Genomic DNA, 14,463 nt, shown 5'->3' with positions numbered 1-14,463 from the left:
GAAATCCACAAAAACATACAAAGCCACAGCAACCCCTGACATGATCTTAAAAACCTTCTTCTTTAAAAGCCTGTCTGAATAAAAAGGTTTTAGCCTTCTGCTGGAAGGACAGCAGGGAGGGGGCCATTCTGGCTTCTCTGGGTAGGGAATTCCAGAGTTGCTGTAGAACGAAATTTGGATTTAGAAAAAGAAATGTCGTGTATGACTTTTGGAGTGACCCTCGTACAACTTTGTGGCAATATTCTTCTTCTGGGAATAAAAACAGAGTGCAGCCCTGCAGTTCTAAACTGCACAATTGTAGGTTGGTTTATGATGTTGCAAATTCCCAACAGTATTTCAGTTATAGTTCCATGCATGAATGTCTTGCTATAGACTTCCATGAAGTGAAATACTGTATATGCATACTCTTGTTTTCTCATTGCAGTTCATAGACTGGGAACAGGACCTGCATGTGTTTAGTATTAACTGGTCTGACCAAACCATTTCTTTAGTAAAATAAAAATTTGCAAATATTTAGTTGCATATCATGTTACTGACCTGTTTCTCTGTTTTGTGCTCCACAGAAGCACCTTGTGCTACACCACTGATATGTAGCTTTGGACGGCCTGTTGACTTAGAAAAAGATGATTACCAGAAAGTGGTATGCAACAATGAACATTGTCCCTACAGCACTTGGATGCACCTTCAGTGTTTTTATGAATGGGAGAGCAGTATTTTGGCCCAGTTTAACTGCATTGGGAGAGCAAGGAGCTGGAATGAGAAACAATGTCGGCAAAATATGTGGACCAAGAAGGGATATGATCTTGCTTTTCGTTTCTGTTCTTGCCGATGTGGGCAAGGCCACTTGAAGAAAGACACAGATTGGTACCAGGTAAAACGAATGCAAGATGAAAAGAAGAAAAAATCTGTTTCTGAAAAGAGCAGTGGAAGATCAACGTCAGAGTCCTCAGAAGATGTTAAAAAGTGTCGGCCTGCCAACAAACCACAGAAAGGTTTGAATCATGATATCCAACGGCGGCATTCGATGGATAGGCAGAACTCTCAAGAGAAAAGCAGTGCCAGCAGTAGCTATGCAGTCCGTTCTCCCTGTGGCTCTCCTGGTCAGTCCCCTCCAGCAGGTTACTCTGTCCTTGCCCCCACACATTTCAGTGGGCCCCGCTCTTCGCGATACTTAGGAGAATTTTTGAAGAATGCCATTCACCTAGAACCTCACAGGAAAAACATGGCCAATAGTGGCATGTTCAGAAATGCTCACTTTGATTATGGAACAGCTGGACTACAAGCACATAGATCAGGACATTTTGATGCCCCTGTACAATTTTTGAGAAGGCTTGATCTGTCTGAACTCCTTACTCACATACCCCGGCATAAACTGAACACTTTTCACGTTCGGATGGAAGATGATGCCCAAGTGGGTCAAGGAGAAGACCTTCGGAAATTCATTCTTGCGGCACTCAGTGCTAGTCACCGAAATGTTGTCAACTGTGCATTATGCCACAGAGCACTGCCAGTATTTGAACAGTTTCCATTGGTGGATGGAACCCTGTTTCTTAGTCCATCAAGACATGATGAAATTGAATATGATGTTCCATGTCATCTTCAAGGTACTGGGTTCTTATCAGTCCTGTTTTATTTTTCAGATGATCAGGCTATATTTTAAGGCTCCTGTTACTAGGCCAATTTTATGCAGGAAAACAGTGTCATGCATATTTTCTGTTGATCTTATCATATGATTGTTTCATAAGACCATACCTACACCTAGTCTGAGGATTTAGGGAAAGAAAACTTCAGGTAAAATAAAGAGGAAATAAAGTCAATAACCAGAAAAGGTTTCACAGGCTGTGTGCATATGTGAGGATCGTCTACTGTATATGATAAATAAATTATATGTAGTTTAAATAAAATAGTGTTTGTGAATATATCATTATGACTTCTGTAAATCCTTTAAGATTTTGTGTTTGTGACTATATAAGAATGTAGTTGCAAGTAGAATAACATGAAAGTCTTAAGATTTTGCAGAAATAATAATGATACATTTATATCTTATTTCAGTAGAAAATTCAGTAGCATTTCTGCATTATTGATCTGCTGTCCAGAACTCCCATGTAAGTACTCTCCATGGCTGAGTCTGTCATAACTTTCAAGACCAGACAGGTTCTGATGCCTTAGGGTATTTTAAGTCCTATGAACTTCATGGGGTCACCATAAGCTGACAGTGAACTTAGAAGGTATGCACACACACAAATACCTACATCCAGAACTAGTTTTTAAAGGTTAAGATTATATTACTTAGTTTTCAAAGAGCAGATAAGATACAATAATGGACTAGTTTGGATATAATGCTATACCATAATACGTTATGACAAGAACAATTAATGTATGTATTTATATCTTGCTTTATCTCTTTAAAGAAACCAAAAGCAGCCAACAACATTAAAAACAATACAATATACAATTTGAAAATAAAAAAATACAAACACTAAAATAGGATTACACATCAAAATTATTAAAAACAAACAGCTAAAATGATTAAAACCATTAAAAAACTATTAATATACCTAAACAAGTTTAAAGCAATCATTGGGCAACTGGAGTTGTGCCATTTGCACCTGGCAAGCTAGTTATATTAAATGTTATTAGTAAACAAGACCACACCAGACCATAGTTGATGAAGCTAGCTTGTTTCTACTAACATTAAGATCAGTTTTAGTTTAGAGTGTGGACATTACACTAAACAGGGATGAGCAGACTTCAGTCTGTTATGGGCCATATGCTGTCAGGGGCAGTTTGTTGGGAGCCACTGACAGTGGATGGCGTTGAACCAGGTGATCTGTGAATTCAGAAACAAAAAGGTGGGATGGTCACCTTTTTGTCTTTCTCTTAGATCTCATTTACAGAAATTGTTATGGCACTTTTATAGCACAGATCTGATTTGGTATACCAAAAGTTTGTCAAAACCAAATTTCTTGAAAACAGGCCGGTTTTACTTCCATCTCAGAATCTGGAACAATAAGGATGCATCTAAAAAAAGGCTGAGCAAACCATGGCAAAAATATGTCTGAACATTTGGCTGTGGGAGTTTCAGGCTGCCTGCAGTTTGGGAAAAAGGATGAGCCAGAAGAGTAAGCCTGAAAAAACTGAATTGCCCGGGCTTTTGATAGGAAATGGCTGTAAATATTATGCATGCTGAATATATACTTTCTTTCTTGTTTTTTTCCTAACCAAATATGTAAATGTGCTGAGGTGTAACAGTGTTCTGTTTATAACTTAATATAAGTACAGGTGCCATCTTTTTTTTCCTTATAATTCTTTTTATTTTATTCTCCACAGGAAGGCTTATGCATCTCTATGCTGTTTGTGTAGACTGTTTAGAAGGGGTTCACAAAATTATCTGTATAAAATGCAAATCTCGATGGGATGGAAGCTGGCATCAACTGGGAACTATGTACACATATGACATTCTAGCAGCATCTCCATGTTGTCAGGTTAGTATTATGAAAGATGCCAGAGCTTGCCAAATTAGTTTCAATTACTGTGACTTATAGACTCAATTCAGAAGTTGGCTAAAGGAAACAATTTTGGATGTCATGTTTGCTTTTGAGGGGCTTCATGGTAGAGACTTGGCATTGTATGCATTTTGAAAAAAACCTAGGGATCAAAGCTGACACTAAAGATATATAGAGTCTGAACATTTCAAATTTGAAATAGTCTAAAATGCAAAATGAGATGGCTGAGAGAGTGACACCTTTGCTTTTTCACGGTTCAGTTTAAAACTTGTTTCATGCAAAAAATTGTTAAAAATATAGTTTGTTAATTTACATTCAGGGTATGCATATAAGGTTTGTATGGAACATAAATTAATTTTATGTTCAGGCTTGGGTCACATTTTCAGGACATCTTATTATGTACATTATGCAAATGCAGATATTTCAAAATCTGAAAAAAAAACCTGAAGTTGAAAACACTGCCAGTCCTGTTTTAATCTCAAGAGCTGTCAGTTGTTAGTCCAGTAGCTTGAATGTTCTTGGAGAGGTGGAATTGATGGAGGGGGTCTATGCCCAACTCCTACATCTGGAGTTCAGTCCTTGACACTTGTAGCTGGAGGACATCAGGGATAGGAAAGCCCTCTGTCTGATGCACTGGTCAGGTAAGGGCAAACTTCAGATCTCTGTGTTTTGAACTTCAAATCCCATAATTCTTAACAGTCAGTAGGCTATTAGGAATTGTGGGAGTTGACATCCAAAACACCCGGAGGGCCAAAGTTTGCCCATGCCTGGAATAGATGGTAGTGTACACATGAAACTGGACATTGTGCACTGTAAACTAAATCTTAGTGGAGTAAGAAGAAAGATGAACTATTTCATTGTCAGAATCAGGTTTTAGGGAAAATTAGGATAAAGATTCCAGCAGAAGTGAGTACAATATTTGGTTTTGAATATACCACTTATGCTCTGTGGTAAAACTGTAAGGAAGTGAAAAACCGTGTTGTGCATGTTTATTTCTGGCAATTATTCCCTTCCCCAAATAGGGAGAATATACATGCTAGGTGGGAAAATGGAAGGATTTCTCTACGTAGCCATTTTAATGTAACTGTATTTTAAATTGCTTTAAGGGTAATTGTTGTAATGTTTACTTATGTTTTAGTTAACTGTCTTACTGGATTGTTTTGTTTTATTTTTCATCATAATGCTTAATTCTTTGTCATATGCTCACTGTTATTACTGTTGCTTTATTGTGTATTATTTTGATATGTTCGTACTCTCCTGAGGCATTGAATACTTGCCTTTTTCTATGTGCAAACTGCCCTTCAGGGAGAGAGGGCAGTCTAGAAATAAATAAATAAATAATAATAATAATAATATTATTGAAGGATTTGCATGTCAGATATTCAGGTGTGCTATCAGACATCTAAATTTGTATTGTTATTAAATAGTATTGTGTTTCTGACTTGAGTTTCCAACCTCCTCTCTCAAAACATCTTTTTTGAAGGTGTTAAAATCCAGCAACTTCTGAAAGACCCTCCCTCACGAAATATGCTTTCTATCTTCTTATCCCCTAGAAAACCTGAAACCATAGTGAATCGCCTCATCCAAGAATATCTGAATGTATACATCCAGCACCATCTAGCACCAGTGCCCAAGATTGTAATCGTTAATTAACTGAGTTATTGGAGATACTACTTTCTCTTACATATATAACATAGAGCAGGAAGCCTGACTATTGAACTGCAGCCAACTGAACTTTATGGTAGTCACATTACAACAGGCATAGCATCCACAATGTGGAATTATCTCCCCGTTTAGATCATTCATTGTGCTTACACTCATATCCCTCATAATTGCTTGTTACTATCCTGGGTACTTACCAGGTCCCCGTATGATTTAATGGAATATTTGACTGCTACATCATTGTTTGATTATTTTCTTGCCAGGTTTTAACAGTTTATTTTATTGCATTTTCTTCCAAACAACTTTATATGTTTTTTTTATGAAAAAGGATACAAATACCTTAAATAATTTATAAATAAAAACAGAGCTTTATGTTCTTTTAAAAGAACCAGCATGGCTAAAGTTATTGTGTGTAGCAGAAAATATTTTAAATAACAATATACAGGGATATTGGGCAATTGAAATTGCCCAACAGTATTTTTCTGGCATGTTTTGCGGTCTCTTAGCTGTTGAGAAATATTGCTACTGTATATATCTTGGTGTGTCCACCAAGGCTGCTTACTAGCTAATAGAAAAGGGTAAGTCAAAATATATCTTATCCTAAATCCTAAACAGGCTCATGAAACTGGATTAGGCTCATAACTGGAATCAAGAGGTCTTTGACCCCGTAATCTGAGAGAATGGGAGCATTTTCGAAGTCGCCTGTCAGATTTGGGGATATTGTGAGCCACACAGAATTTGAATGGAAGGGATGTAATATTAAATCCTTTTGTAAACCACTTCTTTAGAATGAGCAGTTTATAACTCCTGACCATCTTTTTAAGGCTAGTATCGGACAGTAATTTATGGCTCTAAGTCAAATAATAAATAACACTGGCTGATATAATTTGCTCTTCCACTTGACCAGCTGTTGTCATTGATGATGTTGCTTTCAGAGTTGTGGAGGACCAGGAGTAAGGGTCAGTTTATTCTTACCCGTTATTAATGACTACAAATATCTTTACTCCTTCAGTTTCTGCTGACATAAATGCACCTAGGGAAGGGACTGTGCCAGCAGGGGTCGTCCTTATTTTAGATTTTTTCACCTGAAGGTATGCACCAATGCACATTTTAGCGAACATATGCATGGCAACCTTCACAAGAGAAGGAGACTTAAAAATGCCTAGGACTCGGTCATTAAAGGACTAGACTGGGTGGGCAAAGTACAGCCCACAGGCCACATGTGGTCCTTTGGGGGCTATTTTTCTGGTCCAAAGGTCCTCCTAATGTCATACAGAAGTCTCTTTATATAAAACAGCAAGTAACTTGTGAAAACCAATAGTTTAAAAGAGAGAGTGATGGCAGAACATGAAAACACCTCAAACAGTCCTTTCCAGTTTGTTGCTTCGAATCTTTGGAATGTATGAATGAACAAATGAGAAATCTGTCAATCTTGAAGTCAACACAAATATGCTATTCACACATGCTATTAACACATTCACTCAGTTATGCATTCTCAATTGCAAAACATGAAGCTCCAAGGATATTGGGTTGCTGTAAGTTTTTCAGGCTGTATGGCCATGTTCCAGAAGCATTCTCTCCTGATGTTTTGTCTGCATCTCAGACAAAACGTCAGAGGTTGTGAGGTCCTTAGACTTCACAACCTCTGAGGATGCCTGCCTTAGATGCAGGTGAAACGTCAGGAGAGAATGCTTCTGGAACATGGTCATACAGCCTGAAAAACGTACAGCAACCCAGTGATTCCGGCCATGAAAGCATTCAACAATCCATGGATATTTTTCATGCCATATTATCAACAAATAACTAAACAAGGTGGTTTGATAAACAATGGTAGCAAATGCTGTTTTTTAAAAAATCTTTTCTATCCCCCCCCCCCATTTTTTTACAGGCTCGACTGAACTGTAAACATTGTGGGAAACCTGTTATAGATGTACGTATTGGAATGCAATATTTCTCAGAATACAGCAACGTTCAGCAGTGTCCACATTGTGGCAACTTGGACTACCATTTTGTGAAGCCATTTTCTTCTTTTAAAGTTCTGGAGGCTTATTGACAAAAGCTTTGCCATAGTAATAGCTATTTTATGAGTATTGTTCCTTTTATTTTACATATCTTTTATAAGATCTGTTCTGTGAGGGGAAGGGGGACCTAATGTGTTTTTTTTCTAAGAGAAAGAAAGAGCAGCAGCTTTGTGTGATTGTGTACATGTGTTCCTATGTAGATATATGTTCTCTTGCCATGATTTCAGTGAAAGTTGGTGATGAGGCAGCACCCTGTCTCTCCTTTACATTCATCCAAGCTGGGAGGGAAATTCCACGTTTCTCTCTCCCTTTTAAAAACTAGGGCAATGTTACCTGAAGATGTGGAGATGTTATGGAAGACCAGTACCTGGTTCTTAATGTCTTTTGCTGGGTAAATTTGGGGAGAGAAGAGGAAAACCTCATAAACAACTTGATGTAATGGAAAGGGATTTGTCCAGCTCAGTGGAATACCTACAAAACTGGTTCCAGGTCAAGTGGTATTCCATGATTGTGTCTACCCTACTCCACAGTCTAATATAATGAGGAGGAAGTACATTGTAGGATCTCATGTTGTCATAGTCTCACCATTGCTTAATCCACAGACCTCACATTTAATGCTCAGATCCTCTGTGCATTTGCTTTGCCTGGTCCAGGCAGGTGATCGTACAAGTATGGTTGTAGAGACAGCACATCTATGAGATTGTCCCTGTGTATATTTCTCGCTCATATGATAAACTTGTTTTTGTTCCCTGCTGGATTTGCTATTCTAATTCCTGGGAGCAAGATCAGGTCTTGATAGCATAAGTAGTGCTAGCTAGTATACTTAGAGGTCCTGTTTGATGAGGTAAACCTAAACATTGACAAATGAATGTAATGCTATGTCAGAAAATGCACTGTTTAAAAAATTATCTTATTTTTGCATAGTGTCTTCCTGGAGTATATATTTGATAATCACAACTACTTTCACTGACAGATCATACTGTTTCCACTAACATTGTAATTCTAGCAGTCAGGGAAGTTGCTTCTACCAAAACAAATAGCATATCTAAGCTGAGTTACTTCAGCTCCTTTGCAAGCATTTTACTTCTTTCCTGTCGTACTAAAAAAGATGATTAGCTCTGTGCAAACCTGTTGTTAAGAGAGTGCATGCACCACAGTCCTTGTAGTTCTTTTCATTTTGGTTTTCATTCATTCCACAGTTGCAGTAAATCAAGTCCAGACTAAATGGATTATGTTGTTGCAGGTGGTTCACTTTGCTCCATACCTGTGAATAAATAAATGTGTAATTGAAAAATCAGGAGGCTATTCCTTTACCATGATTGGAGCATCCTAAATTAAATATTGTTGTTGTTTTTTTAAAAATAAAAGAATTCTTCACTGGACACAACCCAGTTGGTTCAGCTATTGGCGGACGCTTACTGTAAGGTTGTGTGTATTTGTGTACTCATATATAAAGGAGTATGATGGACTCAACAGAAAGAGTACATATGGTAGTAGGTGATCCCAAAAACTCCTTAGCGATCAGAAAGGGGCTTCACTCATTCTCTGAACAACAAGCTTCTGTGTTGCATCACAAACAGCTTTTGAAATTCCCTTCTGCTTCAGAAGCATGTTATTTAAAAAATGAAACAAAATAAGAGCAACAAGAAGTCTAAACTACCCTTAGTGGAATTAGTTTTGTGTTTTCTGGATCCTGCCCATAAATTACGTAGGGATAAAATATGGGGATACAACTAATTTAAAACAGTTGAGTCCTACTCTTTGATACCCATTTTGAAATGGTATTTAATAATTTGTTAAACTGTATAAATATGGCATTAGTTTGAGGGCTTAAAAGACACAAAAAGTACAGAAACAAATCAGTGAGATTAAATAACACTTCCAGAGTTTTATTAGTAGCATTTTGCATATTTTTTAAAGAAAGGAAAATTAATTTGTTTGAAAACTTGGCAGTCTAAATTTTTTGTTTCTAGTACAAAGCTCTTCATTCGATTAGCAGAAATGAATGATTTTCATGGGATACAGGATGGCAATGTGGTAATATTATTTCTAAAAAGGTATAAGTAAAATCATTATCTATAAATTATCAGTAAGGGAAAGACAAAACATAGGATTTTCTTTGGATTGAACTTCAGTGTGGGAGAGGGATCAAGTCACCCCACCCTTTTCCAGATTCCTCTTGTAGAATTCATATTGCTATATATGGCAAACATGTAGGTGCTAACTAGATACCCATTTATTCTGTTGAGCTAATAACATTCTTTAGAGAGGTGGAAGTTTGAGGTGGAGGTGAGCCCCAATCCAAATCTCAATGAGAAGACCCAATCAGAGTGGTCTAGTGAGTCTAGCTTGTTTTCAAGTCTTTGGCCCTAACTCATTGGATGATTACATACCCTTAAGTGTTGTTATCTAATCATCTGAAACTACATTAGATAATAGAAGATTGTGCAGCTTGGAGAAGTACAGTTTATTAAGAGGAAACATTATTCATGGCAGATCTGAATCCTTCAAAGAATGCAAAAAAGTAAAATTATAATAATACACAATGTACTGCCAGGTAAATTAGAATTCCAGCTTGATTTTCAAGTATCCCATCTCTGCAAGCACATTAATGCTTGCATAGCTGACATAATACTATTTCTTTGAATTAAAATAGAAGATTTGAACTCTTAATTTCCAAAACTATTTTTAAAATGTTTTGAATTACTTCAAATAGGTCAACTGCAATTAAAGGGTTTCCTTGTTTTCTGCTAATCTTCCTATTTATGTGAAAGCCATTTCAGGTGTTATTTATATTCCACTTTGCATCCTGCCTACAGTTCTAAATTTTGCATGGATTTCCAATCATGTTGCACTGATATTTTTGCATACCGAGAAAAGAATGCTGGCAGTTCTGTAATCATATATTTAACTTGTTATGGCCTGAAGGTCCTTTTGAGCTTGCATCTTTGCTTCAAAACAAATTAATTAATCATAGAAACTCTGGTCTCATTGATATGCATGCTTAGTAGGCATGCTTCAACTCTCCAAACTACAAATAGCCCCATCATTTTGTATGCATAACATTGCTTGTAGCTAGTTTTGAAGAAGGATGCCAATGTAGAAGCTTGGAGGAGAGGCCGAATCATTCCTCCTTCCCCTCCACTGTGGACTACCAATGCCATAGTCTTTTGGGTATCATGGTCTTGGGTTGTATCATGGTTCCATCCTGTGGAATTTTGGGATTTGTAATTTAGGAAGAAGTGTTCAGCATTCTCAGCCAAAAAACTCAGTTGCCTCACCAATTGCAAACACCAGGATTCCCTAGAATGCAGGTATGTCAGTTAAAGTGAAATCAGTGCATAAGTATGTACTATGAAAGGGTTGATGATTATGTGCACATACCACCTGCGGGATCCTTTGTGTAGATTTCTGAGGGGTGTGTATGTTGTGTGTATACTGGCAGAATTTTGACATCTCTTAAAGGATAAAAGTTTAAATAGATTAAGAGTTACAGACTAAACCAAGTGAGTTGTACAGAAAAAAAATGAAATGATATGGGCAGAAAGTATCATTGGGCTTCATGTACAGTAAACAGGAACAAAGTCTTGCACAGAAGAGCACTTCTTTCTTCATTAAAGAAAATGGACACAGAATTACTGATAAATTATATACAATTATGGATGTTCCTGTGTGCATTGGTCTTATGACTTATGATAGTGACAACGTACTGTCATTGTGATAGGCAGCTTTGCACAGCCACTGGCATCATGTAATTACAGTGCCTTGGCTGTTTTAAGCCACATTTCCATGTGGGCGGCATAGCTCTGTGCTCCCATTGTGCCACTTCCCCACCTTTAAAAAAAAATTACAGGTGGAAAAATTTAAAATCTTTTTACAGCAAGGGTTATGTGATAGCTACTGCCACAGAAGCACCCAGATATGTCACATATGTTAAGTCCCAGAACCGTAGTGTTACCAGAGGCTATTGATGGGCTTTGTAAAGTAATGCAATGACAACAATTCTCATTATATACAAACTCATAGGAGTTTGAACTACACATTGCTTACAAATAGGGATAGCTCAGTCCTATAATCTATAACCCCTCATACCACATAGTGGAGAAGACAAAAGCATGATATTGCTCCTTGCCTATCTCTTAATGCAACTCCTGCTGTCATTTTCTGTTGGAAGGAATGCCTGCCAAGCAAAGGCTCTTGAGCTGCTACCTCTGGCTAACTCACTTCCTTTGCAGGTGGAAGTGGGAAGCAGTGCCAACCAGGTGAAAAGCAGCATCTGAGGGAGCTGTCACAGCACTCTACCTAAAAAGTTTTCTTCCATCAGGAACTAAGAGTTACTGTGAAGCCTGTGTCAGGTTATGCCTTTGCCATTCTTTGGGATATAAAGTTAGTTGAATGGGGAGAGCAAGAACAAAGTTTGAGGCAACATGTGATTCTGTCAGTGTGTTCTCTAGATAGGAAGACATGTAGTGAGTTTATTTTCATTTCTTATTTTATTGTACGAGGTATTTGGGGCAAAGTGTTGCGAGGCTATAAGCCAGCCCTACTATGTCAGACAAGCAGCCTTTTTTTTCAAATGGAAAAATATCCCAACCAGTTTTGGATTGCACTTTTGCAGAGGAAAGAAGATGTACATAGTAAATGAATGTTGATGAAATCGAAAATAATTGGTTATGATGACATTTTTGTGTGGTGTTTTTTGGTTGTGATTTATCTGTATTAAAATAATAAATTGCATTGCATTGTGATTGTGTTTCTTTTGACCTGGAGTAAACAAGACGTTACGATGTTGAACAATACCATTATGTAGTACATTGTACAGCTGAATCTCACAGTCTCTGCTTATTTATGGTACTTTATTACAGTATTCACAGTTGTTTCCACTCTTCCTCTGAACAAATCAGGGAGGGATACATGTGTTTTATCATCCTATTTTTGCAAAAGTCCTCCTGAGTGAGACCTTGTTACTGGCTCAAGACCTCCCAGGGAGTTGCACTGCAGAGAACATTTGATTACCCAAGCAATCCAATAGGAATCGCAGAACCATTATTGCAACTTTGACCAAAGTGGCCTGAAACACCTATGTCTCTTTATATCACAAATGGTTGACTCTAAAGAGGTTGCAAAGATAGTTAAAGAGTTGATAGAGATGAATGTAGCGTCTAGGAATGAAAGAGTTGGCTTTAAGGAAGAACAAAAGAAAACTCAGAGTAGGGACTGTGAAAATTATGTAGAGATCTACGCAAGGACAAAAAACATGCAAATGGTTAACCTGCCTGCATTTTATGTCATGTCGAGGCTAAAGATGTCTAACAGTGTTGCATATTGTGATTGCTTACAGTTCAACTTTTCATAAAACCACGACATTTTTCTTCTGTTGATTCTCCATACCAGATTTTATACGGATAGTACAGAACTTGATTCTCAACATTTCTGAAGATGTCAGAATATTATAAAAACAGTGGCTGAGACTCTGCACTGATGTTCCTTTTAAAGTGTGACACATTCTTTTATCTCTATTAGTATTCATAAAAGGTGCAAGTGATGAAATCAAAAGTCAACTGTTGTCCCTTTGTAATCACCTCCCATCCCCACCAACACTTGCACTCAATAATGTTTGTGAGAGAGTGCGTTTTTATGTGGGGGGGGGGGGTGTTACATATATATTCATGTTATATATAAGCAGTCTAATTCAGAAAAAAACTGCTGTAGTCACAAGGCAGTTCAGATGCCATTGGAGCAGCACAATGTCACAGGTAAAGGATTGTAAAAGGTAACCTAGTATTATCACATAGGTGGTATCACACTCGCTGGTAGCTTTTATTGATATCAGAAGAAAAAAATAATTTCTATACTTATCTGTATATGAGTCCCTGAACTTTGGCTGATATCCATTGATGCAGTACCATATTAAAAACTGGGTTAAACCCTTGTGCTGTCAGGACTGCTGACCGAAAGGTCAGCGATTCAAATCTGGGGAGTAAGCTGAGCTCCCATCTGTTAGCTCCAGCTTGTCATTTGGGGACAAGAAAGAAGCCTCCCACAGGATGGTAAAACATCCAGGTGTCCCCTGGGCAACGGCCTTGCAGACAGCCAGTTCTCTCACACCAGAAGCTACTTGCAGTTTCTCAAGTTGCTCCTGACATGAAAAAAAAAATCATAAACTCACACCATATACAAAAATACTTGTTACCTTGCACTGGGATGAGGGTTATGTGACCCAGCAGATGTTGAACTATAATTTTCAGGATTCCTCAACATTGGCTATATTGGTAGAGCTGCTGGAATTTGTGTTCAACTCCAGGAGGTTCTCATGTTTCCCACTTTACCCTTCATATTAACTACTTTTTTGACACGAGTTTCTGTTCTCCTTGATTTTATTGCCTTCTTTTTCATGCAACACTCCTCTCTCTTGAACAAATTAACATGTTTGCTAATATTATACTGTGAAGCCTCTGGTTGTGCAGTCATCTGTTATGAAAGCTTTCTGTCCGGGGATCTGCATAATTATCTTAATAAGGGTCAAACAGAATGTGATGTGGGATTCCAGAATCCCACAAAAATAAAGTTCGTAGTCATGTGATCCTGAATTGAGCCTGAATCAGGGTGGTGGTGATAATTATTGACCAGAATCCTCTACCATTGACTGTGTTATGTAAGTTTATGTCTGCTTTGTGACATAGCATGGGAGCTAAAAAAAAAATGTTAGTAAATTTATTTATTTATTTATTTATTATTCAAACTTATATGCTGCCACTCCCCTGGGGCTCGGAGTGGCTTACAAGAACAGGCTAAAAACTAACACAATTCTAAACAATTTAAAACAATTTTAAAACAATTTAAAAACAACAATATCAAAGATCAAAGGCCTGGGAAGATGTTTAGTATAACACCATCAAGAGTGTTCCACTGATGCACAGTGGAAGCTCCAATATGTATTAACACAACTGCAGTCCCTTCCTGGATATGGATGCTGTGGAACTGCCCAATTCTAATTCTCTGAGACATAAAACCACTTAGGAAGGCATAAGTCCCCAATAAGATATTAGCCATAATGTTGACATATACTTTCAAGTCAAGTTGAATATAAAACTTCTCTCTGGACATCCTTCTTTTCACTTCAAGTAAATAACTGCAGAGCAGAGTAATAAAGGGAGCTAGGTGTTCCTTTGGTTAACTGTTGAAGAAACATCTGAAGACTACTTTTGACCACCTAATGACAATGGTCTAAAGGTGCATCTGTGAAGACACATCCTGTGAATTAAGATGCTGGC

General features: G+C 37.6%; 1 protein-coding gene across 1 annotated transcript in view; it reads left to right on the top strand.

Moving 5' to 3' along the window:
* The window catches only part of HECA (hdc homolog, cell cycle regulator), a 39,078-nt gene extending 27,141 nt beyond the window's left edge, over positions 1 to 11,937 (top strand). The window contains exons 2-4 of the mRNA XM_060753468.2: positions 564 to 1,604; positions 3,331 to 3,485; positions 7,057 to 11,937. Of these exons, the coding sequence (XP_060609451.2) occupies positions 564 to 1,604; positions 3,331 to 3,485; positions 7,057 to 7,221 (1,361 nt within the window). The 3' untranslated portion in view covers positions 7,222 to 11,937. The remainder of the gene's footprint in view (positions 1 to 563; positions 1,605 to 3,330; positions 3,486 to 7,056) is intronic.
* Positions 11,938 to 14,463: the final 2,526 nt, after the last annotated feature.

This window comes from Anolis sagrei, chromosome 1 (assembly GCF_037176765.1).
Source record: "Anolis sagrei isolate rAnoSag1 chromosome 1, rAnoSag1.mat, whole genome shotgun sequence".
NCBI classification, from domain to species: Eukaryota; Metazoa; Chordata; class Lepidosauria; order Squamata; family Dactyloidae; genus Anolis; species Anolis sagrei.
Note: the sequence above shows the minus strand (reverse complement) of the source record. Positions and strands in the feature narration are given on the sequence as shown.